The sequence below is a fragment of the Poecilia reticulata genome, chromosome 6, assembly GCF_904066995.2.
Source record: "Poecilia reticulata chromosome 6, P_reticulata-male-v2, whole genome shotgun sequence".
In the NCBI taxonomy this organism is placed as follows: Eukaryota; Metazoa; Chordata; class Actinopteri; order Cyprinodontiformes; family Poeciliidae; genus Poecilia; species Poecilia reticulata.
Genome location: NC_088835.1, coordinates 17,174,582 through 17,201,345, shown reverse-complemented (window position 1 = coordinate 17,201,345; position 26,764 = coordinate 17,174,582). Strand labels below are relative to the sequence as shown.

General features: G+C 37.4%; 1 protein-coding gene across 1 annotated transcript in view; it reads left to right on the top strand.

The window, feature by feature from the left end:
* Window positions 1–13,809, top strand: part of trim44 (tripartite motif containing 44) — a 50,047-nt gene extending 36,238 nt beyond the window's left edge. Inside the window, exon 6 of the mRNA XM_008411516.3 lies at window positions 10,734–13,809. Coding sequence (XP_008409738.2) covers window positions 10,734–10,818 — 85 coding nt within the window. The 3' untranslated portion in view covers window positions 10,819–13,809. The remainder of the gene's footprint in view (window positions 1–10,733) is intronic.
* Window positions 13,810–26,764: the final 12,955 nt, after the last annotated feature.

Here is a 26,764-nt window from a genome sequence, read left to right as displayed (position 1 = left end):
AATTCTTTACAATATATCAATTCTCACAAGCGTCATCCCTGCATTATTATGTGCAATAATGCAATCTAAAGGACTGTTTTAATGTAATATTTGCTTGTATGGTACATTTTAATTGGCATGTATGCAGGTCCTCCATGCCAACAGTAAATTGTGCTGTTAACTGGGCTTTTATTGCCCTTGATGCCCACGCTTGATGGATATTTTTAGTGTGTGAGATGCTTAAGCTCACAGAGTGATGGAGGTATTGTGACGAAGGAAGAGGGACAAAGAGCCAGGACTTGCATCTGAACTTGTCTCTAGCTCTGTTAGGTTCACAGGCTTTGTTTTCGTTCCAATATTTTAGATATGCTGTACAAATAAAATCTACAAATAGACAGATTTTCTGCAAATAACCGTTGTTGCATTCAACAGAAAATAGAATTTGCGAATACTGAACCACAGATAGACAGAGGTCCAATGTATAGTGATGAACCAATTACTGTTGTGGAACATATCTCTAGATGGAATATTCCAGACATTTGTATCAAAGTTGAAAATCTGAAATCCCAAATAATTATATTTCTCCTCTGTAATGTTCTGTTATTATCTTTACTCATGGCATTTTGTCTTTGGTGCAGTTGGGGGTGTGTTTACTTTTGCCAACATGTGGGTGGTTAAGTTGTTTATAAAAGCAGCAGTTTATCTGTATTTAAAGCTATGGGCAATTTTAACCTGTATGACCAAGTTTAAAAGCTGAAAAACAACCTAATGATGACCATTTGGCCCATTTGGACCTTTTTTTCAACAATTGTAAGTACTGTAAGCATAGCTCAAATTGTCATGTTAGGTGGTTTCTTATTGGTCAACACTAAATCACAACAGAATAGGTAAGACACTCAGTTGCAATAAATATGCCTTAATTATTTTGTGAAAACATTTTTTTTTTCCAAATTGTGCATTTTAAGGATTAATGACTGCATGTTTGCGAATAAGTTGAATAACAGTGAATGCTACAGTGCACCATCATAAAAATATAGTCTTGTTAGCAGCAATGTGCAACATCTGTCTTCATCTATCTCTTTGTTATTCATCGGGGAACCATGAAAGGGATTCCATTATCTTGTCTGCACTCCCCTTTAAGGAATCTCCTTAATGTCTTATATTGCCATGTAATTTGCAACCCATAGTATAATGGCTGAAGGAAATGGGAGAGAACGGTCCTTTGCATATAAGAGTGCAATATTCAGAGTGATTGGGGATTGTTGACAGGTTAAAAGCCCCCATGGTGGAGAGGCTTTCAAGAATGAATCCCTCATTCTCACTATGCCCTAAAGCAAGCAACAATGGAAATCTTTTTCTTCCTGTTCTGGTTCATTTTATACTTGCATTGATATTATAGAGCAGTTTTATTATTAGGATACATGGATAACATTTCTACAGTTTCCCTCGATTAGTTTCCCAACAGGCCCCATGGCCGCAGAAATGGTGAAAATCGCTAAATGAGCCAATGTGAGATTGAGCCTTTCCTGTTGCTAAGGGCTTTTATCTAAATGTCACTTAATTAATTCCCCGGCATGATTAGCAGCAGTTACCTGTGTCACAATAAGAGGGAATTCCGTTTATGAAAGGATGAAGTATTCATCTAACAACTTACGCTTACTGCAACATAGACAAAGCTATGTGATTATTCTGATTGGCTGAGCATCAGCACACTGCTTTATTCTGCGTCACTGACATTTTCTGCCTCATTGTGCACTGACCCTACTAATGGGAGACCATCCTTAGCATGTCACGTATCTGTGGAGTTTGTTGCGTGCAGTCTTTGAGTAGAATAGTTTACCACATTTTGTTCTCAAAACTTTAAAATGATCACGTACGATGTCCAGAAGTTTGAGTAAGTTCTCCTTGAGGGTATGATAATTTATTATTGCCTTTCCCAGATGTGGTCAATATGGAGGGTTGTATTAAACACCCACTAGGTCAGTGTCCCATGCAGCTGATGTATTGCTTGTTGTTTTGCTTAATCTCTTTGCCTTTACAGAAAATGTATTGATTTTTTTTAACACAGAGGATTTGATTGTTTAGAAAGGAATAGGAGTAAATAAGAAGTATTTCAACATAGTGCCAATATTAGACATAGAATGCAAGAAGTAAAGTTTAATACCAAAGGATAAAACCACTAATATTTAATGCGATTAGGGAGATTACAAAATTTAACATTAGAAGATACACCTGTAACCTTATTAAGGGTGCTGCCTTCTGTGAGCTTTATCATAATGACAGCTGAAGAAAAATCTCTCTACATTTGGAAGATGGAGTAGAGCAGGGAGGACCAAAGTGTGACCCTGTACAGAAATTTTCATTAAGAAAAATTTAGAAAAATTAAAATAATCTTGAAAGAGAACACTTAAGGAACACACAAACTATTTATCTTTTAACAACCACGTTTTTTCTTTTTTTTTTTTACTTTGATTGTGCATAGCATCACAAACATCCAGTAACCTTTACTCCGGAAAAGAATTGGATGCACCCATATATTAAACTGGACTTAATAAGACAGTTTAGAAAAAAAGTTTTTAAAAATGACTTGAAAAGAGGGCCTCGTCATGTTCTCATATCCTGGAATACATCTAAAATGATTTGCATATACTTTCTGTATAGAAATAAGGCTATTCCATTAAAACAGTGGTGCCCAAAGTGAGTCCTCGAGAGCCATCATCCTGCATGTATTAGTGCACCTGGATCAAATGATGGCTCGTTAGAAGGCCTAAGAAGAACATTGACATGCTGAAAAGTGGTTGTTGCTACCAGCAGGGAGAGAACTAAATCATGCAGGATGCCGGCCCTCGAGGACCCACTTTGGGCACCACTGCATTAAAATATTGTGTATTTGCAATAGGTTTTACAATAGAAGTGATTTTGCCATTTTCATAATAAAAGAGATAACATTTCTTTTGGCTTCTTAAAACTGTCCTTTAAAAAAAATATTCACTAGTTTTTTGGCAATAAGTAATTTTTTTTGTTGTTGTCTGGAAAACGAACCTCCAATTTATTAAGTCACAATCTTAAGCACGGCCCCTCACACTCCTAACCCTCGTCCAGCGCAGGCGCAGCTCTGCTAACTTTACTTGGTTAGCTAGTTTTACTGCTGTACAATAGTTTCACAGACACAGATAACTGAACTGTGTGGCTTTATTTTATTTTACTGTTTCCATTAACTTTTTTTTTTAGTATCGCTTTAGAAAAGGTTGCTGGAAATGGTAGCACCTGAAATGACTTCCCCAATTAAAAAATATATATACTGGTAAAGTTTAAATTGGGGATGTGGCCAGCAGAAGCTTAATTGCATAATACAATTAAACTTAAAAGCAGCTTTGTGACCAAAGCTCAAAATGGGCACAATTGACCAGGTGAAACCTCATTATCTGAGAATGGTTTTGTTGTGCAAGAAATGTAATGAACATGTTCAGCGTTGCACATCCTACTTAACTTAGTCAAGAAATCACAATATGTCCCCTTTAACTGAAGTTTAGAATTCCTTTGGTCATGCTTCCTATTTGTAAAGATAAGAGCAAAAATTATTGTATATGTGGTTTGATGGAAAATTTAAGGTCAACTCCAATTTAGGTTCATTTTTTTAATGTATTAACACCAACTTTAAAAAAAGACTGATAGCTGTTGAGTAGAAAAAAGCTATAGTGAAAAAAGAAATTGTCAGTCAGAAAATGCTTCCAGCTGCAAAAAAAAAACAAGTTTCCATTGTATACAAACTGAGGGCCACTCATCTCTGTTTTTTAAAACCCATTTTGGCAGTTTATGAGCTGCACGCCTCACTGGAACCAGCTAATATGAGCTTGTTATTTTTAGGTGACTTCATAAAGAAAAGAGCAGTGAATAGATTAAGATCGTTCAGCATGATGAGCGCTTGAAAGCTCCTGCCAAATTTAGCTAGTATTTATTTAATTTGTGTAGAAAATAAATGTTTTATTACTACTGTAGCATCAGAAATAACCATTGCTTTTGCTGTCCAAGTTCAATGTGTGTGTATGTATAAATGTATGTATATATATATATATATATATATATATATATATATATATATTATTTTTTTTTTTTTTTTATTTCCCTTGTCTTTAATGTTTTTAATACCCTGAAGCCATTTACCCAGGGTTGTCACAGAGAATCTCAAAGCAGTCATTGCAGAGGTGCTCTGTTTACTAGCCTACCTAGAGAATATACCTTGACTTGAACTGATCTGGAGGTTATTTGAGATAATAAAAACTGTCTATTTCTTTAGTGTATGCAGGCTTATGTGGTCAGCCAAAATAGTTTTCTTTTTTTGGTAAGAAAACTCTTGTTTAGAACAATATATAAGGCAGATATGCTGCAAGTTCTGCATAGCTCATTGATGTGTTGCTGCAGATGTGGGAGCTTTTGAGAAAATCACAGATTTGTCATTAAAATGCCCCAGGGGTTTTGACTCCCCTGTAGATTTTTCTCTCATCTCAAGGTGGAAGAACATGGCTGTGGTTGTTTTTCTTTGCCCCAAGGCATGAATCCCCATGTATCTGCTTTGCGCAGCATTTGTGTGCATGCTGGAGAACCCTTAGACTCGGCTGTAATAGTATTTTTAAAACCTTTGGCTTAATTTGTTCTGGCTCTTGCAGATTTAAAATTGAAGTGCCAAATCATAGCAAAAAATGATAATGACAACAATATATATATATATATATATATATATATATATATATATATATATATATATATATAATATATATTTGAGGATGTGAAATTGGTGTATCGGTTTTACTGTAATAAAATCCGAACAATGACTCATTCTTTCTGTCGTCCACCTGCTGTTCCTCCACATATTGCTGCACCTGTGCCCACACAGCAGCCTCTCACTGTCGACTCTTAAGGACTCTTCTCATCAAAAACCACTGTCGCAATGTTTATTTCTGCAATGGCAAGGTAAAAATAAAACAACCTATGTGATCATATATTAGAAATGGTTTAAAAAATAGATATAGTTAGCAACAAGAATTAAACAGACGAACCCCAAATAGTAACTAGGGGAAGAGGATTATGAAGTGATGCACTATTTTTGTCCTTTTTCTAACCTCTCCTACCTGTTATCTTGACGTGGGTTATCGTAAAGTTTCAGACTCTTGAGTTCAGCACATTTTTTTACCTTTATCCTACAATCTTATGTTGCAAAAATCAAGACATGCTTCGTCTTGACATCAGCGCTAATCTTGTCAGAGAGGCTTTCATCTGTTATGGGGAGGATGCAGTCGTCCTTTGAAACTAGTCTCAGAAATTTAAAAATAATTGGAGCTAAACTTAGTAGGCACAGCTGACGAAGCAACTGTCAGAGGAAAGTACCCCTGTATCCTTTCTGCATTTAAAATTTTAGCAGCTGCACTTTGAAACAGCCAGGGTAACAAGGTTATGCTTTTTAATTCAGGGAACAAAAAAAAAAAATTAAAACGTACTACAGAGATGGTTTGTCAACAAGTTCACTGTGTGTTTTTTTTTTTTATTATTATTGTATCACAGAGGTAGACAATGACAGCCCAGACCATTTGGATATGTAGTTTGATTCATGGCACGGCAGCACAATCTCACCTTTTTGTTTGTTACAAAGAGCTAAAAATAGTCTGTGATGATCCACGAGTGCACACCACTGTGCGCCCCACGCCTTTTAATCTAGTTAAGTTCCAATCCTGTTCCTGTTTATGACCTATTTGTCTTACAGAAACTGTTATTTTATACTGTTGTGTATAATTGACAATCTGCAAACATATTAGACAGTGAAATTGTTTTCATACAAAAAGACAATTGAGCTTTCTATTTTTATTTTTTTTTTATTTAGAGGGAATAAATACAAGATTATTGATGAGTTTTCTGATTCTGATCAAAGCTCTGTGTACTTGAGGCTGGAAAGCTGCTATAACATTGTAATAAATTAGGATGTTGCTGTTCTCTGACAAGTTTTATGGAGATGCTGATGTCATTGTCATTCATTAATTACAACTTTACTTAGTTGGCCAGCAAACTGGTCCGACTTAAATCCCATATAGAATCTATGGAGTATTGCCAAGATCAAAAACATAAACCGCAGAGTAGACCCAACAATTATGATGAGCGAAAGGGCACTATTAAAACAACTTTGACTTCCTTAACACTTTATCAGAGCCACAGACTGATCATGGCGCATGCACAAATCGATCCTCAAGTCCCAATCAACACCGAATCTGGAGTTGAACTTATAAATATCCGATTACAAGATGATTAGTATTCCCACTATAAACCATAGCCACTCCAATTAAACGTAACCTTTTTGTAAATTAGGATAATATCACCTCCTTGATACTTTTGCGCTCCATGTTCTGATCGTTATCTACCTGAAGCACATCCTAATTAACTTTTTTTAGTTTTAAGTTTTTATCCTTCTTCTCTGTATCGTTATTTTTTTTTTTTTGTCATTAGTGTTTTTCTTCTTAGTAGGGGAAAGCTATTACTAAAATTCTTGCTCAAAATAAACAGAGTTGAAAGTGTTGGGGAAATTAGAGGTTCACCAGATGGGAGGTCTCTGTGGTGCAATCTCTAAATTAGACATTTCTTACTTAGACATTTCTTCCCACAGTTTTTACTCTTCTGTGAGCATTTCTGTATTTTTTATTTTTTTTATTTTTCAGTTTACCTGTTTTTTGGGGATTTCAACCAGGATTTTGCTTTTATTTCAAAGCAATGGCTCAGTGATTATAGAGGTAACATTTTAAATTGAATTTAACATCTTGTATTACAGGCTAGCCCAATTATCATTACTATTAGGACTGTCAATGTCAATATGTTGAGATTAATCTAAAAACTATTAATCCGTTAATAGTACATGATGCGGATCAATTGCATTATATATTTGGACCTAAAAGCCTCTATGCTATGTTTACTTGGTTCAAAACAGCATGTTACATGGAATTGTACTAGATTAAACAATGCAGAGATTCAAAAGTGAGTGTAAAGATGAGTGAAGTGAGTCGGTCTGGTGTGCTCAGCTGTGATGTTCACTTTAAAAAACTCAGTGGGTAGAGCAGAGGTCACAAACCCGGAGGTTTGAAACCCGTCCTCAGTTAATTCTTCGCAGGTCTCCTCCCACTTCTATCGTCCCCTTCTTGTCAGCTTACTGTCAAACAACGGCCAAAAAAAATCTTAAACGCTCACAGATGGACATTTGAAATATAAAGACTCATTTTAAATATTCCTGAAAATTATTTTGTGTGAAGCCCTTTGTGATTTTTATCTGTGAAAGATGCTAAATAAGTAAAATGTACAAGTCTTTTAATACTTTCATGTTCAGTATGTTCCATGATGTAGTTTAGAAGCCGTTTTGCAGTACTCTGAGCCTTACCATTATCTGCTGAAAGTTTTGCTCTCTCCCACTCTCTCATAGCTTTCTTGAATTGCAGACAAGTTACATAAAGTACAGTTTCCTTTTTCTTCTGTCCTCATCGTCAACATCTTATAGATACTGAGCAAAGCTAATTTTGAGTCCAACAAGTGGTACATGTGGCTGACTGGGCAAAGATCAGATTTTTTCAACTTTGACCAGTGGGTTTGCACTTTAGAGCCAATCAAGAACATCATCCAATTCCGGACAATTTCTTGGGATTAATCTCTCGTGTTTAGTTTTCTTCCATAATGTTGTTCATCCCATGCTGTTTTAAGCTACGGAAGTTGTAAGCCAAGTGGATTGCTTCTCAAGAACATGGGGAAAAAATCTGCTCTCTTGGGCTCTTTAAGTAACCATCAAGGATCTTCTCTCATTAGAAAAAGCTTCATAATGCCTCAGGGCTTAAAGGAATGGGTTCAGCCTTCCTATGTGATGGAATATGCATAAGATGGCATCACTACTGTCTGAGAATGCAAATTGAAATAGTTTTTTTTTTTTTTTTCCTCTGGATGATTGCCATGGGGTCTATGTACATGGCCTTATTCTCGTTTAACTTCCTTGCTTAATCAAGAAAAACCTCTCTCCCCTAAGGGCAATTCCCAGTTTGCTCTTCAACTACTCCTTTTCTCATCTCTCCATCTTTATACACATATACACATGCACACACCTCGGAGGCTCATAAAGCATTTCCAAGCTACTGCAGTATGATTATTCATATGGCAATGAGGCTGGATTGAGCCAGCTAGGCTGCGACAGTGAGATAGGAGGGTTTCCGGATGATGACTTAAGAGCACTGCATTTTCTTGCTCAAGAATAGCGAATTCAAACTTAATCAGGGCAAGCACCCATCCATTCTCTCTTTTCCAGCTAGCTCAACAAGGTTGAGGCCAAATTGAAAATGGAAAGCAGGAGACAAAAGTCAAAGTCTGGGCGGCATCATACACACTCCCATCCTTTGTTTCTCTACCACAAACCTAAGGTTTTCTCCCATGAGCGATGGGTTTCTCTTAGGGCAATCAGAGAAGCATTTCTGTTTCACTCAAAGAGGAGACATTAGTAAGATTAGCTTTCTTCCACTCGATCAGACCTATCTAAACCCTTATCTTTTTCTCATTCCTTGTCGCACACACTCTCACAATGTTCCAGATTTCCACACACAATGGCTACAGCCATCCATCACCCTGTAGGGCACCAGGTATGTTTCAGTGAAGCCCCGGCCAGCTCTCCGGCCAGCCTCCCAGCCGTCAGCTCTCCTCTTTTTCCACAGGCCATGGTCACATCAGTAGGAGGAGGCAATGATGGTTCCTGATCAATAAAACATCGACTGCATTAAAGCTCATGAATAAGTCATAGAGGGAAGGAACTCAGTCGTTGGGACACACACATACACACAGGGAAATTGGTTTTATTTAGGACAGAGAAAATGAACAGACTCAAAAAGAGAGTGAAGCAGAGACCTTAACTTGAAAGAGGTTTATTAGCTGCCGATTGACACTTTGTTATGTTAAAGCTCCTTTTTTCTGCTCCACTACCTATTAAATTTGTAGCTGTTTTTTTTTCTTTTTTTCTCAAGTTAAAGAGTCTATATATTGTGGAAATGACAGAAAAGCTCATGCATCTCTTTGTCCTAAGACTACCTAAACATAATTAGTTTATTTGCCTCCAATGGCTTTACATTTTGCCATATGATTGTTTCTTAGTTACGCAAAGAAAGGGGGAGCTTATTTGGTAATTAGGAGAGTCAAGAAAAATGTACTGCTCTCACTCAAATTTGGTGAGGTTTTACCAAAACGGTCACCTCAGACAGGATGAAGCTGTGTTTGAGAATGAGGTAAAACTCTGATGACTTTTGCGAACTGCTTTGTGCTCTGAATTTCAAACAGCTTGAAAACAAACTAACCAAATGGATGGCAGTTTAAGTTGCCACATTGACAAAGATAAGGAATTAAAGTCATAACGTTATTGCACTTTGTCCTTCATGTCTGAGTGTGCACACTTTAATTAGGCTCTTAATTTTTTTCCTTTTTTTTTTTTTTTTTTTTTGCATTTGGGTTTGCCCAGGATTGAAAGATATGCACTTTTCCTCAAACATTCAACAAAAACATGTAAATGCATTCGGTTAGGATTTTATACAATTTGAATTGTTTAGATCACAGCATATTCATGACTTAAATCAGTCTCGTCAAAGTCCAGACATAAATCATTTTGAGAGCTGTGACTTAAAAATAGATGATTTTATTGTATCCATGTCTTCTTTTCAATTGATAATTCTAAATGTCTGAGTGTTTAAGTATCACATAAAGTCCCTGTGAAATAAATTGTGGTAATATATATACTGTGGTAATATATAGAAAATTTGAAGCAGTATGAATACTTTACTAAGATTCTGTATGTTTCAGATTCAATAACACCTGGAAGTGCCCGTCCTCGAACAATAGAAAAATTACATGAAATGGGAGCGATTATACTCTCGAATCCTGCATGCAACGTTCTTCTCTTGAGATGTTTACTGCAGGCTGAACTGGGATGATTTGCTCCCTCAAAATGTATAATGAACGATGAGAAATATCGCTTTTTTTCCCCCCCTGTGAAACAGGAATGTTTTCAGAAGAGTTCTCAGAAAACCTTTTTAGCAATTTTGCTTCCTTTTTAGAATGTGGTTTGCATGGCTCCTATTGTTAGAACTCACAAATGAATCCACAAGCTGTTCAGAAACGTATAAGTTTGAACATTCTGATTGAATAGTACCCAATTAAAATGTCAAAAATAGAATCGCCTGAAACGGCATAAACGCGATAAAGTTAATTAAGAAGTGTTTAGAAGAACTCGCAGGTGTCATCTTTTGAAGGTGGATCACCGTGCTACAGTTGTAATTAGAAAATATTGATGACTGACAAGTAAAATTCAAGGAGAGTTGCCTTTCATGGAGCAGCAGGGCTCTGCCGCCCTCGCTGCACTGTTCAATTAGAGCATATGATTAGTGTAGACTGTCTCAAGTGAAATTGAATCTATCAGCCTGGTTCAGATTACCACAGGTCCCTGCAATTCAGCTATCACTTTGTCTCTGTCGCACTAATACAACACTGACTGAATGAATGATTTGTGCTTAAGGCGACGCTTGATTGAAGCTGATTGCATTTTGCAGAGGTTTATTATATTTCCATAATTTATCATCACAGGGCTGGAGTTTGTGTTTGCGAGGCTGCATGCAGGTGGTTGTGAAAGAAGGGAGGACAAAAAGCAGCTGGAGCTCTGCAACCAATGTCATGTTTATCTATTTTTTTTCTTTTCCTTCTTGCAGGGTGCCGGAGCCAAGGGCGAACCCCATGGACCCACGGGACCTTGAAGACAATGATTCTGGACCGTCCATGGACCACGCCCCGTGATGTGAGCGGACCAGACTCCTCGTGCGTCTACCTGTCCTTGACGATTTGCTTCAGCCTGCCATCAGCCCAGTTGAGCCGTCAGGCCGGCCCCTTCTCTGTCAGTCATTTCCACCCACCACTCCCCCGCCTTCCCTCCCTTCCCTGGCAGTGACCTTGAGAGGAGGCTGCAGTGACGGATGGCCACAGCTTTTCCACACTCAAACTTTTTTTTTCCCCTAATTTCTCACTTGCTACAAACTTTCTTTAATTGAAGCGCTGAAGTTATGTGCAATCAATTACCATCAGGCTCAATTTTCACAGCCAACCAGATCTATTTCTCACTGGTGAGCCTGGCTGATTCAGAGAGGAGTTTGGGCAGGCAGCTGTGAAAAGCAGCTGTTGAGCTCAACAGATGTTAGAAAAACAAAAGTATGTGATGCAGTGAGTTACACTCCTCGTCTATTTGGAATATAATTATGGTTCTGCCGTTCAGCCTTATATCGTCAAGAGATTTTATTACGTCTAGCGGTGCACTGATCGGGCTTTGACTGGCCAATACCAATTTCTAGTTTACTTTGAGGTCTGGCCTCCTGGTTCCAATTTTGACCATTGCTGATTTTTGTTTTTCCTTTTAGGAACTATATGCCATAGAAAAGAGAACTGAATTAAAAATGGGCTGCTCTTTCCGAATTTAAGGAATTACATGATGCATGTTAATTGGGACAGATATTTACATTCACTGTTTAAAAACTATATTTTCTTTCTTTTTTTTTTAACAATGATTAACAAAATTATTTAAATTTGCTATGCGAGATAATTTCTTTTAGAGATGTTTTATTGCTATTTTAAAACAAATTGTTCTAAAATTTGGTAGAAATATTCATGTCTTGGGTCAAATGGAAAATATTGATGGCTGACAGATGAACGTCGGTTCATCTTAGCTTTTCTTTCCTTCAGTAATTTGCTGCCCCATTCTCCCAGATAACTGGTGTAACAGTCAGATTTGACAGACACCTTATCTGTCACCATTTTTTAATGGTATGGAGTCCAGCACTTTGTAGTGACCACTTCAAACACTTTGTCCTTAGTCCAGTTTGTAACTAATTTGCCAGTATGATTAAGGTTCTTGTCTATTTGAAAGACTCATTTGAGTCCAAGTTTTAGCTTCTTGGACGATGTGTGGAGATGCTGATTTAGTATTTCCATCTCATGGTCTTTATTGTCTTTATTCCCTCTTATGTTGTGAAATGTAACTCTCCCCTCTGCAGTTCCCGCTCAACAGCAACTAGAAGATACATTTCTCTGTGCATAATATCATACAATGAAGCAGCACTTTTGAGATGTTGCCTTAAAATACATCCACATGTCTGTCTCTGTGTAATTCAAATGTTGTGAATTATCCGGAAGCTTACAAAGCCTTTATATCATCATCTGGGGTTTCCTAAGTGCTTGAAAGCCCTTTATACCTTTGTGTATGTAAACTGCAGAACTTGAAGAGATTCACCGAAAAAAGAAAAAAAACGAGTCCCTAGATATTCTGGGATTTTAAAAATTTGATGTTTTATGCAGTGTATGTAAATATTTTTTCTTCAGCTGTAACCATCAAAGTATGTGTTCCTTACAGGCATGGGCTGGTTTCCATTATCAAATTATACCAAGGTTATAAAAAGCTGTGGTTTCAAACTGCTTACATTTTCCAGCACACCATTCAAACTGTTTTGAGTCTTTTTGTTTAGCTGCAAGACAAAGTGCGACAGGAACTGGAGCACTGCCCCTGCCTGCTGCTGTTCAGCTGGCTGAAAAGAGGCTCTGTCTTTGTTTCCTTTCTTACAAAAACAGATGAATTTGGCAGTTTGGAAACATTTCCAATCAAACTTTGGGAAGCTAAATGATCACCAACAACCCCTGTTAGCGTTGCTCAGTGTAGAGTTGGAATAATTCTCACTGAATTATAGTTAATGAACGGAATTATTCTGAGATGAAAAGATGTTTAGTTAAAACATTATTTTGTGAATACAATAAAGCCATGATGTTTGTGTTCAAGTTTATCATAACTTGATGATTTTAGCCCAGCCCATGTCCAACCCCCATCTTTCATCTGATTTTTAACTGAAACATAAAAGTAATCCATGTTCATGCTGTTTGTTGATGCATCTGTAGTTCACAATGGTGAAAGTTCTCAGTTGTTATTCATTTAATTAACTGGCAAAAAGTAAAAATTGTCCCAGATTTGACCTCTGGCCAGTTTTACGTTCATCTGTGTACAAGGGTGGTATTTTGATTAAAAAGGGGGAAAACAAAGCAAAAAAAAATAAAATAAAAATGTTTTGTTCTGTGCCATGCTGTGGCCTTTGCTGTTTAAAAAAGTTTTTAGATTTGTTCACACTTCCTCTTGTGTTTCTTGGATGATTTATAAAAATCAACGTGTATCCTGACACCAATTGATTGGTAAATGTTGCTGAATCTTTTAAAAGAAGCTTCCATTTAGCTGTGCAAAAACAGCCATTCTGCATTTACCAGCTCCTTGTGTACTGTAACATAAAGGCTCATTACTCTCGACCCGTCGGCAGCGTATGACGGATTGCAGTCCAAAGATGCGAATGCACTTTCTACCTTGACCTGCTGAGTCGCAGCTGTCACTCATGACGCATTGCCACAGTTTTGTGTTCATATCAGCAATTTGTTTTTTGTTTTTTTTTATTGTGATTTATTCTGTTGCCTTAATATCTGAACTGAAATGCTGTAATTAATGATATTTGGGATGGGTTTCAAAATCCTTTTTTTCACTACAGTAGTGCTGCTCAGAAATGTACTAAAGTTTATACTTACTTGATTGATTTGTTAATGTGTCAACAGCCGATTGAGAAAAAAAAAAACAGCAAGATCTTATTCTGTATTCTTATTGTGACAGCAGGCAGGAGTCTGACTGTTTACTTCTGTTGTAATTTTTTCTGTTTTGGTTTTAAATCTATAAATAAACAGTCTGGTTCTTAAGACTGGACGGAGATGACATTTATGTTTCCATTTTAAGAAATTTTATTGTGTTTAATTTGACTCATGCAAAACTCGGGGAAACAGCTGAAAAGCATCTGTCAGCCAGTCAACCGAGTCGGTGGTATCAGCGAAAAAAAAAAAAAAAACCCTTACAGCCGTGTCAGGTTTTTCTATGATTGATGGAGACAGGAAGAGTGATGAAGTGGCTTAAAGAAGAATTCAGGATGGGGAGAATTTCAAGTTCTTTCTTCATTAAAATTCAAAGCAGCAGCACATCCAGATAGGACTGGGAATAGGAGGTTTAGGAGCAGGGGGAAGGCAGAGCTTGAGCAATCTTTGGGGTTCCTCCTCCTCCTCTCTCTGCCCAGAGAGACTGATGTATTTAACCAAAATCCTTGCCTCCAAACAAGCCAAAAAAAAAAAAATGCTGATCAACTCCTGAACTCAATCTGAAACCATTTGTGTCTTTGCAGTTTATTTTCTTCAACTCGTCTCTTGACAGACGCGCCATCTGGTGCGCATTAGTGCCACACCTGCTCTCCTACCTGAGCCGTTTCATCCTCTCTGCCTATAATGGGGAAACCGGCCCTAATACATTGATTCACAGATACTTGTTTAGCCACCACTGCTTGCTACCCTGTTGGAAATGGACCATTTTACATCTTCTTCTGAGCTTAACTCTTGACCTTAGGTGCTCATAGGCTAGCACCCTAACGACTGTGCCCTGGTGCATTTAAATCCGTCTTGCGAGAATTTCTGTTGCAGTTGTCTGCAGATACAGCAATGTGCAAAAGTACTTCCCTCCTCTTAATGATTTCTTCTTGTCACGCTTTAATATTTCAGATCTTCAAATATCTTTCAAGTCAGACAAAGATGATCTGAATAAATACGAAACGCAGATTTTAAATGATTATTTCCTTTCCCAGGATTCATTTTGCAGTCTTGTCACAGCAACTTAATGGCAGTGGATGCTCCTAAAGGCGGCACACCCTGTCATTAGATTTAGGAGGCAATTTTCTCATCAGTCCTGGTGGGTTTATTTCACCAAATGAATATGAAAAAACACATATTTAGTATTTACCAGCGTTTTAGTTTTCTAATAACATTTATTTGACGATACGAATTTTTTGCAATGTTTCAAAAAAAAAAGGCAAAAGGGAAGGAATGCTTTGTCGCAGTACGCTCCGAGCACAGGTGCCTTCAAAAAGAGAATAATAATCCACTCTTTATATTCATTTCTTATGATCAAAGCAATAATAAGGAACCTGAAAGGGGGACAATGTGCATCTTGTCAGTGGAGGAAATGGAAAGAAGAAGATTGTCTGATCTCATTTAGGCAGCGAGACCACAGGGTTGCTTTTTATCCCCCCCACTCCACACCCAATTACACCTGCTCTTCCAGGTCCACATCACTGAGCATGTTCACACAGAGGCACAAGGATGTGCAAATAAGCAGAAGCACCACCTTAAGACCCTCTGCTCTCCTGATGGGGCCAAAAAGGACTATTTGTGTATTTGTATTGACATAAATTAATTGCTTCATGGCTTGTGAGACTGAATTAGCTACGTGACATGCGTGCTAGTGGTGATGCAGCTTGATTGCTGCCTCTAATGGAGCCTGTTTCTCTGGCATCCTTTTAAGAAGCCGGTCGGAGTCTGCGGCTTCAAGGTAATGAAGCAGATTAACAAAAAACCTGTTATGACACACCTTAATGATTCTGTTTATTGCAATGGAAGAGATGGCAAAAATTATGATTTCTTTACCCCAGAAAAACAGTTTCAGACAGATGTGTATGCATCGCATGTGCTTAAAAATATGTATTCATGTGTAAAAAAAAACCCAACAAAAAAAACAGCCATTATGCAGTGAGCCACGCCTACACTATCTGTTTTCTCCACGTTCTTGTATCACTGAAGAAAAGGTATTGCTTGACTCACAGTTAATGTGCTTTCTTATTTTATTTTTCCCCTTCCTCTCTTCACATTCACACAAACATGCACAAAATCAATAAAATAGTCATTATTGTTGGAATTTAAGCTTAGATTTTGAAGTCGTTCCCTGTAGAGCTGCAGAAAAAGCAACCACTGGCGATCACGCTGAAATACCTGACTTGATTTATTGTGACCAATGAAAAATTGTGTTTTTAAATGTACGTTTTTCTCCCCTCATTAAACATGTAGGGGTTTTAAATCTGTACTCTGCATTTTAGCTCCATAAAAATGGAAATGTGACCACATAAAGAGGAACATATTAGACTTTCACTATTGAGAAATTAAAAAAAAAAATCTAGATATTAGCATACTTCCTGGGGGAGTTCACCAACAAATCTACAATCATTTACGTATACAGTTGTAATTAGTATGTATTCCTTGTTTCAGTTTTATAATTTTAGTTTTTGGAATGTAATTTGAGTGTTGAGTATTAAAAGTAGGACGTATAACCCACTGTGAAAACTGATGCTCGCCACACGTCTCAGATTTGTATTAAGGTGTCTCACTTTCTACTCTGCTTTCTATCAGAATTGTAATTTAATTCACTTCAGTCTATTTAGATGAATAAACTAAACGTCATCCACGTTTGTATCTGCAAACATAAATTACATAATTTATGTAATTTATACAAAGAGGGTGTTTAAAAAAAAAGAGTTATGCATTTTAAGTGTTTGAGCTTCCCTTTCCTCGTTATAGAGTAGCTTAGGGTAAGTAAAAAGGTCTAAAATTATCTTACGATGGTTTATTTTCTATGGCCTTATCGATAAAACCTGTTGAACAGAAAGATGGTCTCACTGTGTGCTACTGGTTTTTCTTCTCTCTTTTCAATTTTAGGCATACGCGGCACATCTGGGAAATATTAACAGAGATTGATTTTTTATTTTTCCCTGGTCGTTGAATTTCTGACTCATATGAGTTCCTGCTATAGCAGGATGGAGACTGTAGACCATCCCAGACTGACTGACAGTAGGTATCAGTCAAAAGTGGCAGGTACAGACAGCTCTCTGGCAACTCGGCCTCATGAACAATGACTGGGTGGAGACGAGACAGGCCATGGAATCCATCTCTGCTTTCGACAGCCCCCATCGCTCTTTGATACTCAATTCAGCAGAGGAACCTTAAGGCTCCTCTCTCCATCCCCGATGCGGTCTTTTTCAGCATCCCACTTAAGTGAGTAGTGAGAATTATAGAGGCTGAAATGAGGGGGTGAGACTAAAAGGATACAGAGATCAAAAGACCAATAGATGAGTCAGTTTCCAGCAGCGTTTAAAATGGGAAAAGTGAATATGATCACATTTCTAAGAAATAGCCAAATAACTCGCAGGGCTGATGAGTTCAATTTAGATCATTTAGGATAACATGGGTTTACACAGTTATAAGTTTAAAATGGAAAATCTAATATCTGATCAGCTAGCATGACACAATTTAGTGAAAAAAAAGTTTTTTTTTCCCCGTTTACCGTCGTTTACCTTTAAATGTGCGTCAAGAGGTTTTTTAGCATCCTGCTTTGAAAGTAATGCTAGTGAAGAAGTAAAACTGGCCATTCCAAGGCAATAAGAGATGCTGATCCAGATGCCCTGGCTGCAGCTTGAAGAGAAACCAGGGTGCTATGTTTTCTTCGCCTGATAATCAAACGTGCCTCTGAATAAAATGAACATTCCACACAGATAACAGTTTGTGTTTTCCCTGTGAGAGCTGTAACACATTATGCTCCCCGTGTCACAGCTGTGATGAATAATCCTCGCAACAAGGATGAATGCGGAATGTAGAGTGGGAGGAAAATGATCGCATTTGCAGGCTCACTTTACAAAATGTCAACACACAAAGGATCTTTAAAACTGAAATGCATTATGTTTAAATTGTGGTGTGAAAGTGGTATATGGGCTCGGAAATGTGGCTTTAAAATCTTAAAGAAACTGAGAGTATTTAGTGCACCAAAGCCTGGCAACCTGGTGTGATGTTTTCCTTTCCCCCTTCGATCCTTCGCCATTCCTCTCATTATTCATGCTGGGTACACAGCCTGCCCCTTGCTGGTTGCCCAGGCTTCTCCAGAGCTTGTTAATTGCGTCGGTGACACAGGTCTGTGTGTGAAGTAGTAGTAGTAATTGCTCTAGACTGGCCTGAGGGGAGGAAGGTGTGGCAGTCTGGCCTGAAGGTCTGCCCTTTGCCAGTGAGATTAGATACATGTCTCCACGTTTGATGAGACGGGTGGCATTAACAATTTTATGGAGGGTAGATTTTTACCATCCAACTTGTGCTGCTCTTTTAATTGGGTTCGTTAGATGGCTCTGTGGGACACATCGAAGCGGCTCAGGCTAAATGATCTTGTGCTTTTCCAGCGGATGCTTCGTAAACGCTGTGAAAAGCAAGTAACATTGCATGGAAGCATCAATGAAGTCATGGACACGATGATTTATTTTCCAGCAGTTGCGTGTGTTAGTCAATGTACAATGAATATCACAATATGCTTCCTCCTGTTTACAGGGCTGTGAAAAATATTTGCTCCGCTAAGGCCAGCCCCACACCACTTGCATCGGACTCTGCAATCCAATTTTTACGTGACGTACGGTTCCACCGCAACGGTCAGTCCAGTGGTGAAAAAAGTGGGTATGCACTAAATGCAATGCTTAGGGGCGCTGAAATAGAGGGGTCACCAAAAGAATGGTGGAGAAATAAATCCTAGCCAAGAACGTGCTGTGGTGCTTTTTTTTTCTTTTTTGTTTGTTTGAATTGTGTTATCACAGGAAACTAAAGCTGGAGAAGCAGAAAAGAAATCTCTCTGGGACAGAAAACAAAGGGACAAGGATAAAGAGGTGTAGGGATGAAAAATGCTTTTTAAAGTGATTGATGGACAGTAGTTTAGTTATGTCAGTCTATCAAGAGGAGGCTTGTAAATTTGCAGATTGGCTTAAGTTACTAGTAAAATGACAGTTCTCTGTGTGCTGTAGTTAATGTGTCCACATGCACCTCAGGAAGTACAGAGCTGCGCCCCTGTGTCCGTCTACGGACCACCAGACTCACAGGAGTGAGTATTCACGCGGAGGTATTTACCAAAAATCCTGCAAGTATTAACACAAGCCAGCTGCTCAAACAAGCTCAGATAAGATTACAGTTTTACTCTTAACATTTTTTTCTGTACCTTTGAGCCCCGATCGTGGGTACGCTTTTGTGTGTAAAAGATTTTTGTCTGTATTTTTCCCCAAACCGGATGCATTTAACGTTGTCACAACGTTTCATTTAATGTTCCATTGGGTCAGATGCCAAATCAGACCTGGTGTTTCTTAGCATTTATAGATTTCTTTTTTTATTGTATTTTTTTTGTTTGTTTGTTTGTTTTTTCAGGCAGTCTTAATGTTTTTGACAATCAACCAATGTCAGGTTCCATAAACAGATATACAGAACAGATAAAGATTTTTCAAGTGAGTGTTTTATTTCTTAAGGCTTTCCAAACCTAACTTTGCCTATGTGAAAAAGTAATGACCTTATTTTGTTGCTCCAGATTAATGCACGACTTAAGGACTTGTAGAATCGTTTAAACAGCTGCTTAATGACATAACATAAGCTAAAAGATCTAAAAAACTAATTATATCATGCCCTGATCTAAAACAAAAAATTCAACAAATGAGGGAAAAAATGACATCACAGCTTCTTAAAAAGTAATATAGGCTCTACAACAACTCTTTGGAGAAAATTGCATAAAGTACAACATGTAATTCCCATCCACTACTATTAAAGTGGATTAAATTGTGTTATATTGAATTTACAGTGATCAGTCACATTAACCCAAATACATTTTCACAGCTCTGTATTTTTTATCAGAACTAGATATATAAAGTATACAGTCATTTACTTGGAAACAAAACCTCTTTCTCTGTACACAGTCACAATACAATAATTATCAAAGTATAATCCCATACAGCAGCAGCATGCAGCATTGTTAATCTACTTTATTCAACCGTGATTCGTTATTACAAAACTCACAGCTCAGTTTAATGGTGGATTACACACCACAAACGCTGCAGAATTACAATTTACTCTGCTAGTATATCATCTTCTATGCCGAATTATACAACTGGTATTAAAAGTGTTTAAAAAAAAAAAAACCTTTGCCTTTGAACAATTTTTGTTTTCCTTCAGCTATTTTTCTCATTAAGTCCACAATCTTAAATGTATTTCATTTGGATTGTAGGTAATAATTCAACAAAAAAAGTTGTTTGCAACTCTGTAATAGAAGGAAAAGAAATTTTCCTTTAGGAATAAATGTTATAAAATCAGGCTGGTCACTTGTCTTCGATGAGTCGGTACTTTATGGAAGCACTGCTTCCCTGCCGGCAGAGCTGCAAGTCATTCGGGTATATGCAACTACCAATTTGGCACATAGAAACTCCTATCTTGACCCATTTTTCTTCACTAAACGGCTCAAGCTTAGCCAGACTGAAGTGAGAGTGTCCATGAAGATTGAATGTTAGGGGTGCCAGTGCCACTGATTATGATTTGGAGAGGGTAATGTGTTTGATATAATGTTAAAAAATAATGGATGGGATGAGATGTAATGTAATATGATGGAATGGAATGGGATGGATGGATGGATGGATGGATGGATGGATGGATGGATGGATGGATGGATGGATGGATGGATGGATGGATGGATGGATGGATGGATGGATGGATGGATGGATGGATGGATGGATGGAACACTAGATTTAGTCAAATTTAGCATTTATTATACGATATAACAGTGCAGATTAAAGCTCAACACTGACTGAGTAATGGATCCACCAAAAACAGCAGAGTATTTTTGCATTCTGGTCCACACTGCAACTCATTTACATATACAGTATAAGTAGAGCAGCTTGACAACTGACTATATTGAGTTGGCCGTCATATTACCCCAGGGGCTCAGCGTTATCTGTTCAATTTATTTGTTTCTCTTTACTCTGATGCAACGAGATTAAATGCTGAATTTGTAGACCCACATGCATGCAAATAGCAGAGCTAAATGCCAGCTGCTGCGCAAATAGGTTTCTCTGAAATTGGGCCCTGGAATCAGTGCCTTCCATTCATCACGGCATCCTTGAAAAGACAAGATACTTTACAGTGGTAATGATCCTAGATAAATCAAGGGTAGTATTTGGTGAGGAGGAAGGGATAGCTGAGAATTTGTTGTTGTTGTTGTTGTTGTTGTTTGTATGTCGAAAATGAGGCAGTTTGATTTATTGTCCAGGAAAGGACGGTTCTTTAAAATATGCAAACTTAGTCTTAAATTCAGTGCGAGGATTAAATTAAATGCAGCGTGTTTGTGTCTGTTTTGGTGCGGCAAAACACCTTTCACTGACTCGGTTTCAGCAAAACTTCACATCCCTTTAAAACAGGAGAAACGCAGAAGAATCCTAAGAGAAAACCTGAACTGCTAGTGGAGCCGGAGAACTTTAATATGATCAAAGTTTCATCCCAAAGCTGAGAAAAGTGACTTAGTGATAAGAAGTTTTTCCATTTTTTCACTGTTGTTAAGAGCTTGTAAGAACTAACTAATCCACTGAAGCATGGATTTAAAAGAGGGTTTCCCACGATCGTGGCTTAAAAAGAAAGAAGTGTTATCGTCAGTAGGCAGTTGGCTATTGTTCGTAGAGATTTAGTGAGAAGTCACTTGTATAAAGGAATTGCAATTTTCTAGGCTTTTTATGATGAAATACAATATGTAATCACAAAAACAAATCAGCTCCCTTGTTTGGTACAGGCATGAAGATTTTTTTTCTACAGATGTCACTGTGATTATAGACAAAGAACAACAAAAGCTTGCATTGAGACAGGAGCTCAATTGGCCCATGGAGTTCAGGAGTATTGTGCAATAGCATCCCACTTCCTTTAATTGTTCCTCATTTTTGACACTTTATGAGCACAAGGTGCGCTGTGTTTTATTGGAATATGTGACAGACTAACAAAAGATAATTATGAAGTGGAATAAAAATGAAGCATGACTTTCAATATGTTTGTCATCTGCAACATGTAACTAACATGCAGTGTGTGTGGAAAAAAATAGAAAAAAAGGAAAAAATATATATGTTTGTGTGTCTTTGCATGTGTATGGAGATATATGCATAGATACATATTTCAAGGGATTTTGAAATGTTTTAAATAATATCAACTGGTCTAAAAATGCACAGAGAAATAAGTAAACAAATATCAGCATCAGTAAAAATTAGCACTGTCGAAGGGATGTTTTCCATTCAGTTCTTCTGTGATAATCTGTGTCATTGTCTGTCCTTGTATTTCCCTCCCTTTCGGTGTTTCTTCCGCTGACTCCCCACGGTTACTTCTTAATCAAGATGACAAGCAGCTTGAAATCACATCCTAATTGGATCTACGAATGGCAAGATGTGAACTGAACATGCAGACATTTGTGTATGCTGAATCAGCCTCAATAAAAGATGTTATCTGAATTTCTTAACAATATATATATATATATATATATATATATATATATATATATATATATATATATATATATATGTATTTTTTAAATGAACTGCTAAATTTGAATGATTGTCTATAATTTTATATAGTGTGATCTTTAACTTCTACATTGCACTTCTTGCATTTAAATTTGCATTTCAGTGTAGCTGCATGTGATAAAAAAACCCACAGACATTTACAGATGTGCAGATCTATCAATGACCTCTACATCATAGGAGGAAACACTTCTCTTTCTAGTTTGCAGGTTTTGTCTGTTTTTCACTTTTTGTGCAAAGAAGTCAAAGAAAATGGAAAAAAAGAGTAAAGTTTACATAAATCACTTAGAAGAAGTGACTTTTATATCTATGAAATTACCCTCATTTACAGTTTATACCCCAATGGTATACATTTATTCAGATGGCTCGTCTCCAACAGTTTCATTCAGAGAATGTTCTTGAATTTTTTAGGAAGTCTCAGCACCTGCCACAGAGACTGGGGCCCCTTTTTTTTGCAGTGCAGAGTGAAAATCTTGGAATTTTTTTATTAGGCTTCTTAAGTGGAGCAGCAAATTGGCGGAATATATATTTTCATCACTTGCTTTGTGGTTTTGCTTCTCCTTTATGAAGCATAGCGTATGCAGTCTCAAGGGGAGATATGTTCCTGCAGGAAGAGACAGAAGTACTTTACAGGTGGAAAGAAACATAACAAATAATGTTTCAACTGAGAAGCATTTTGAATCTTGAAAAAAAAAAAGAGAATAAATCAGTAAACAAGCCATTTGGCAGATTCTGCACCTGCTGGTGAAAACTACTGGGGATAGGAAATATCTTCAATGTGTACATAGAGCTCAGTATGCAACTAGCAAACATGCAACTTGAAATTATGTAAATATAACTTAAAGGGCTGGAGGCAATTTTGCGGGAGGTAAAGGGGTAGAAACATTATCTCAAACTCTAATAGTGGTACATTTTCCATTTGCAGCCCAGGAATGTGAATAATGACACAACTGACACTGTGGAGATGGAATAAAGGGAAATTAAATGTGCTACAAACTGAATTCCTGCATCTGATACAGGGAGGCAAGTTCAACGTGAGAAAGTTGAGAAAGTTCTCAGACCCTGTTCAGTCTTAAATTGTGCATGATACTCACAGAAGCAGAAAGGGATTAAAGGTATTTATGCTTTTGTCTCATGTCCACAAGAGCCTGAAAGCCAATCGTTCTTCGATCTCGTTGTCTCTCCAAAAGTGACTAACATCCATTAGTGGCGGCAGGCCGGATATTGAGATGAATGTGTTCCAATTTCCACCGCCCCTCTGAGTGCCCTGCTAAATCTTGCAGCATAGTGGGACTGTGAAGTGAGAGCTGTAACTGTCCCGATCCAATGACTGTCTAAATGTCTCTCAGCCTAAATCTATACGCTGTGGGTTGAAAACTTTAAAAAAAACAACAAAAAAAACTTAGTTTGAATGTGCTAGTACGACTCCATGAAAATAGGTACATAGGAAAGGTTTATTCTTTTTTTCTTCTCTCCTCCTCTCACTTGTGGACAGTTACATAAGTCCATCTCCAACATGTAGGCACTTCAAATGTGGCCTCCCTCTGCCATCACAATGGGCTTTACAGCAAACAACTGTGTAAAAATATGGCAAGAGTATTTTTTTTTTCATCTCCACATGCTGAGATCCCAACATAATAGCTCAGAGGAAAGTGAATAACAGTTTCTATTTATCAGCGATGCACTGGAGTCACAGTTCTCTATATACAGAACCTATTTCTTGTGAAAGCTTTTTGTTTATCTCAGCAGAGATACAATAAAGCTCCTCATTTACCCTACTGGAAATTTCAAAGAAAATTAATTCAAATTTGCCCAAAGTTATGATATATTATTGTATGTCCTGCTGGAAGGTGGCAGCTTGCTGCTGCAATTTACATTTTTTTTTTTTTTTAGGCTTTCCTTTATCGACTTTCTCATATTGTATATGATTTTTCTTTCTAGGTTTTGGTGCTGTGCTTCCTGAAGGACTTTTGATGTTACATTTTTAGTTTCATCATCTTGTTATGATTTGTAACCATAGCAATGAGACAGGTGTTTTACAAGAGTGAGCAGCTGATTGACATCTCTAGAGCTCAAGTAATACTCCAAATGCGACCGTTAATCCCTGAGGAGTTAACCAGGAGACGTCACTGATGTAGAGTAGGGGCAAAGCAAAGAGAGAGAAAGAGGACGTTCAAAAATGATATCTTCCCCTCGTGCTTTGTTTAGTTATTTTTAACGTAAAAAAAAGAACAAAACACAATGCATTACTTTACCAGTTTGTGAAAGCTGCATCTGGCACATACACTGAATGTCTTTATTGGTTTACTGACAGTGCTTTGTTCCCTTTTTGAGGATTATGAATGATCATAGTTTGTCCAACTCCACAGTCATATACCCTCCCTTCAAACACTGGTGGGAAATTCCCAGCAGCCTGTACACATATCTGTATTGGCTACAGGGATACTTCAGGCACACTCCAAAGGGCACGGAAACATGCGAGCAGGATTTGTTAAGGAGCTCTGTTTTAGACTGTTACTAAAAATTGTTAATGCACTTTGTGGGTAAACTCTAGGATCCAAGTCTGTACATAAGTCAAATTGCTTTTCAATATATTTTTTTTTTTTTACCACTGAATAAAATAATGTGTTTAAGAAAGTCAAGTTAAGACACCTTCTTTTCTTTTTCTTTTTTTATCTCCTCTCGATTCTCAGTTGGGTGGCACTACATTTCACCCAACGTAGTGCGTGGAATGCTTGGAATGTTGAAATTATTATTTTTGTTTTTGTGTAAAGGTTTCGTGGTGTTGAACCTGCAATAAGGCGGATGATTAAGGAATTCCCTCCAGGGTGAAGTCATTAGCTTGTGATTTGTGTGCACGCCATAAATCTTGGCTTCAAGAAGTTCAAATCGAAGTAGGAGAGGTTAGCGAACTTCAAAATGAAAGCATTACAAAACCTAACCAAATACGCAAGTGTTCTTCACTTATGTTGAAGAACACTTAAATATTCTTCAACGTCTCCCTTAGGTTCTATAGGGGAGATGCTCTCCAGCACCATCACAGTTTGCATTTAAATGCCTCAGCAAAATTTTGCTCAGCCCCTGCTATGAGATTCACAATAAATTCAATTCACTTTATGCGTATATACACTGCTTTAAAAACACTACTGCTGTTTGAATTTTCTCACATTTTGTCACATTACAACCTCAGACTTAATTTTATTATCTTGGAATTGTGTGTGAAAGACTAACACAAAATATACAGAGCAAGCTATTTTAGAAATCAGCTCATTATTATTATTATTATTATTATTATTATTATTATTATTATTATTATTATTATTATTACTCGTCGTCAAGTGTGTAATTTAATCTCAGAATAAATGAACAGGTATTGCACAGCTATGAACTACCAAGACATGGCCGTACATATGAACTGACACGAGCAGAGAGAGCATTAGCAGGTAACTCTGAAGAGGAGCTGCAGAGATGAAAGGACAAATATTAGTCATTCACTTCACAAATTTGAATCTTTATGGAACTGTGACCAAAAGGAAAGTGTGCCACAGTTGACAGGGAAAACAGCAAATGGGAAAGAAGGTGCTCTTGTTTGATGGAAATGGAAGGTTTCAGGTTACATGCAAAGTACTGTGTGTGACAGAAGGCTAACACTGCACCATACACTGAACACACTATGCTGACTGAGAAATACGGGTCCGACATCGTCTTGCTGTGGGAATATTTTTCTTCAGCAGGGACAGAGAAGCAGGTCAGAGCTGACGGAAAATTGGGCCGAGCTAAACACTGGGCAGTCCTGGAGGAAAACCCAGAGTCTTCCAAGGTTCTTACTGGTGGGAGATTCACCTTTCAGCAGGACAACAACTCTAAACATACAAATAGAGATACATGTTTTTGAGGAGTCAGTTTAAGGTTGCAGTATGTAAGTTTAATAAAGAAAAAAGTTTTTTTACCTTGTTAAAACTATCACTATGTTCTCATAGTGTAGTATGAGACACATAAGCTGTGAAAAAAATTGAGCTCCTTTGCCTTTTTCCCAGAGCTCCTAGTGCTAATTTCAGAAATATGTTGCTTGGTCAGGAACAACCAATCAAAATCAGGAGGATGGTCTTAGTACCGTCAATAATGCTGATGTACGAGCTGCTCAAATCTTTCCCACAAATTATTTGTCTTGTACTGGCACAACTTTGTGACAGTTTTGAAAAATGTAAAAAAAAAAAATATATTTTTAATAAAAACTACGTACTGCAGCTTTAAAGTAAAGAACTAATTTCAATCTAGAATCTGTGTCAAGATTTAAAACATCTTTAAGACGCTATATCCATATCTTGGTAAAACTCCAATCAAAACGTTTTATTCAGTTAAAATTCAGCGGAACTCAAACATACACATAAAAAGCATCTGATTTAATCCAATTAATATTTTTATTTTTTTTTAAAAACATGTCCTCAGTCTGCTGATTAAGAACATCAGCA